Source organism: Limulus polyphemus, unplaced genomic scaffold, assembly GCF_000517525.1.
Source record: "Limulus polyphemus unplaced genomic scaffold, Limulus_polyphemus-2.1.2 Scaffold75, whole genome shotgun sequence".
Taxonomy (NCBI): domain Eukaryota; kingdom Metazoa; phylum Arthropoda; class Merostomata; order Xiphosura; family Limulidae; genus Limulus; species Limulus polyphemus.
Genome location: NW_013665685.1, coordinates 1,104,178 through 1,108,625, shown reverse-complemented (window position 1 = coordinate 1,108,625; position 4,448 = coordinate 1,104,178). Strand labels below are relative to the sequence as shown.

The following is a 4,448-nucleotide window of genomic DNA, read 5'->3' as shown; positions in this document are numbered from 1 at the left end:
AGAATGGAGACTATTTCATTTAATAAATGTTTTGTTTTGATATACAAATTGTTCGAGTTTTTTAATCTAAAATAAAGCAACATGAAATTCTAGATGACCTAATAGTTTTCATGCCAGAACTTCTATATTTACTGTTCTATCTTTTAAGAAATATGAGTTTAAGAACTTATTTATAAATAGTAATAATGTATATACATATATTATGTATAATAATTTAAATGTGACTAGTCACTTTGTAAAGACTAAAGTTCAGTTGTATATTATTGAATATGGTAACATGAGTGCACGTTCACCATGTCATTGTAACTTCTGTATTGTTAGCCAGGCAAGGCTAGAAGGTCAATATAATAAAATAATAAATATCTATAAATGCATAATGTTATGAGATTTAAGCTACTTAGACAACAATTTTTTATTTGTGTTATAATCTGTAGTCATTGTAGAATGAAAAAAGCATAATCTATATTTTTTTTTCCTAATTTTTTTTTACGGAGGTCAAATCAAACCAACCCGTATAGAAATACACTAGTGAAAATAACAAACAATATGTAAAGTTTTTTCTACAAAAAAATTTGATAATTATCTTAAGATTATAAAGATTTTGCACGTGAAGTTTGAAAATGTTCTAATGCATTAAAATATTTTTAATCTTAAAATCAAAATTGTTTTGCATGTTGGATAGTCAACATTCTGAAAGAAAAAGGTTTACGAGAAAATAGTTAATTAAAAAATCTTAATACTCAATTTCAAAAACCTGATATTTTGTGCATAAAAACCTTGTAATGTTTAGAGGTTGAGATAAACATGAAGGCAACAAGGATAATGAATTATGCAGATGAGTGGACTCAATTCTGGCCTCCAAAGAATTGGGAAAAACCCTAAACACCTCTTCATGTAAAAAAAGTGCCATGCACAAGTCATGCTGGGAAGTAGAAGGTAAATGTACTCAAGAAAGAATGGCATCTCGACTTCGAGCATATCAGCCACACCTGAAGTGCCAAGGCCAAAGATGAAAGGTGTACCCTTATAGTAAACAGAAGACCACAAACATCATCTAAAAACCATTCAGGAGACAAGCGAGTTGCCTTAGCCAACAAGTGCAGCGTCGATAATGCATGCAGTATTGTGGGCAACATCAGACTGATACGAGAAATATGAGGTTGAAAAAATTCACTGACACATTAGGGTTCAAACCCCACAATGTAATGCAAGATTCCAAAACATTGGGAATCAAGATAAGGGAAGGAAGATATCTATGAAATGCATAAGCACGAGGCAGATGAGGCATACTAGCTTCCAACTGAAATTGATCCCACAAAATGCTGGGCATGAACCCTAACATCAAGTGAGAGAGGGAACACTAAATATTGGCCCATAAATTCATCACCAAGGAGGGTAGGTTGAGAATAATAGGAAACAGGACATAAGGATAATACAGCACAAACCTGATTAATTAATTCCACAAAGGGTGAAAAAGGTACGGGTAAATCCCCAGATATCACTTGTGACTGGGAAGCAATTCTCGTCCTCCCTGTCAGACATCCCAGAATCAGGCATGACAAGATATTCCTCATGTGGTGGTAAAGGTTGCATGAACTTGGTCAGTTTTCATCGAATATTTGCCATCATGTCCTCGTGTAATAATTGGAGTACCCAACCCAGTAGTATTAGTCGGGAAACGTGCAGTAGCTGTAACAGCTGGGGTAGGTATAAGTACCTGAAACTGCGAGTGCATAGTGACAAGTCCAAACTTGAAGAAAAAAAAATGGAAAAGGAAGAAAAGTTGGAAAAAGCAGCCTTTCGTAATTTAAAAATGCAAAAAAGTACACAAATATTACAGAAAAATTAAGTCTGTAGTATAAAAGAAAATGTCAAGAAACTAGCGAGCAAAAATAAGGATGGCTGTACAGTTCTATTGCCAATCAAGAAGTGATTAACAAGTGCAAAGGTGGAGAGGATGGTGGTTACAATAGGGGTTGTATCGCACTCCTATTGGTGGAGAGCTCCTGCATAATTATTTATATGTGGATATGCAGAAGTGGGAGGTGGAACGGTAGTGGCGAGCATTGAAAATTTGTGCCGATAGAGGGCAATACTAATTGAGAAAAGTTGTTTTGTGAGAAGAGGCAAGATATCGTATCAGAAAAAAAGTTTTAATAACCATGGTGGACAAAGTACAAATAGCACATTTTGTAGTTTGTCGCTTAACAACAAACAAACATAATGGTAACATTTCAATTAAATGAATAGTTGGAATAATTGAAAATATTAGTAACAGGAAACCCTAATTAATTTTGATTAAATGATTCTTTTCTTGAGTTGTGATAATTGATTAAGTTACCCAAATTTGAATTAATCTAAAATAATAATGAAGAATCTACCCTTGTACTTCAGCTAGCTGACATTTGGTCATGCGAACATACTTTAATATGACATATTGTTGCAGGAGTTTAATATTCCAATGTAATTCTTATTCTTTCTTAGTAAATTTATTATAATGATGTTTTAAAGAAATGTTTATATGGTAATATTCATATAATAATTGTTCACAGCTTTTTGATAAAGCAATAAATTATTTTTAAAATAACATCTATTTTCTTCTTAGAATTTTATTTTATACAGATAGATTCACCATTTTTATACAGCCCAGTACAGCTATATGATTTAGATAGGAGGAAATATGTAGAGTAAAAAACAAAATCATATCACACATGATGACTACTATTTGATAATGAGTTTTAAGAAAACTGTATGACTGTAAAGTACATAATTGCAAAATATTGTTTGTTATTTGACTAACCATTTCCAAGTTTGTCCTTGTAGTGTTCATTATGACCTGTCACTCTGAATTTATTTTTGTGACGAGTGTTCACAATTAAATGACACAATCATTGTCTGACAAGAGATTTTATTAGTTAGCAAATTAATGTAGTTCAAATCCAAAACTATTATTCAGAAAACATCCATGAAAATATGTTATCTTTTCATCTGATAAACTTACATTCTCATGATCCATGTGCTTAAGCAGGCGAAGTTCCCTATAGGTTCGTTTAGCATGGACTTGGGACTGAAATGGTCTGGCCAGTTTTTTGATCGCTATTTTCATGTTGTGTACAGAGTCCCATGCTGAACTGCAAGTCAAGTAAATTTGTAAGTATATTATAAAGAACCCTTATAAAAACATACAAAGTGGTGGTAATTTAGTATTATCTTTTTTAAACTGTCAACTACTTTCACAAAAACATCTATGTTCAAGCATTTACAAGTTTTTAGTATGAATGTTTATACTCTATTTCTACCTAGGACTATCATGAAGTCACCCAACAAACAGATTATATTATGATTAAAAGGTCTGTTATAACTAAAGCTGGATAATGAGTGGAATTTCCTAATCGATTACATTCAACTAATTAATTATTCTCACATCAGACTTATTTAGTTAGAATAATTGAAAATAGTAAAAATAATTGTAAAAACTAGTTTTGATTATTCTTATTACCTTAATTGATTTAAATGAGATTTCAATTAATCAATTATTTCATGTGAAACTAGAGGAAATAATTGATGCTAATAGATAATCAACTAATTGAGTTAATTGCCCAACTTTAAATTCATAACAATAATTAAACCAATTTCATATGAGCTTAAACATTTTTTCAGGAATGAAATACATGAAATGCCTGTACAAATCTTGAATTAAGATAATTTTTACTAGAATTTGTTTTTAAGTAACATCCATGAAAACATGTACAATATATATAATGATTTTCAAAAACAATACCCTAACCCTTTTGAGACAGGTGAAAGGTCATGTCATCTCATTTGTTGACTCGCATTCAAAATGTTAATGAACTACTATTTCATGAATTTATGTCAATAAGTTTGATACCAAACTGTAGATCATAATTCAAATTTTAGTACTATACATTACTCAATTTCTATTAATATTAATAAAACACAGATAAACATTAATTTTTGTGTGTCACGTAGTATGTTGAAAGTAGCACTGGTTTAAATTAGATGTTTGTGAAGTCAAAATACCAAGTCTATAGTTTCGTATGAATTAGAAACTCAAATTACCAATATTGACAAACTAGAATATAAAATAAGAAAATCTTGTCTTTTCTATTTGCTAAGATATTGCTCATGTAATAAATCAAACACAGTGGCGCCCCACCCACCTCTTTTCATTTTTGGAAATGCTTCCTTATATACACTTACTTCTATATGACATTAATAACCAAACGAAAGCTCAGAATGTTCCCCTAGTGACATGCTTGGCTATTTCAAATTTTTAGGATGCCATTTCTTTCTTTTGAACCAAGATTTCAAGGAGGTAGGTTGTGTTTTTAGTCTGCTCGAAATTTCATATCTTTTTAGATGCAAATACAGCTTAGTTGCTAAGCTTGATAAAATATAGTGGAATTCTATGGTACTGATGTACTAAT

The 4,448-nt window shown here is 31.1% G+C and overlaps 1 protein-coding gene across 4 annotated transcripts in view; it reads right to left on the bottom strand.

Moving 5' to 3' along the window:
• The window catches only part of LOC106466697 (mitogen-activated protein kinase 14-like), a 65,413-nt gene that overhangs the window by 49,117 nt on the left and 11,848 nt on the right, over positions 1-4,448 (bottom strand). For all 4 annotated transcript variants that reach the window (XM_013927005.2, XM_013926997.2, XM_013927013.2 and 1 more), the window contains exon 2: positions 3,002-3,131. In XM_013927005.2, coding sequence (XP_013782459.1) covers positions 3,002-3,131 — 130 coding nt within the window. The remainder of the gene's footprint in view (positions 1-3,001; positions 3,132-4,448) is intronic.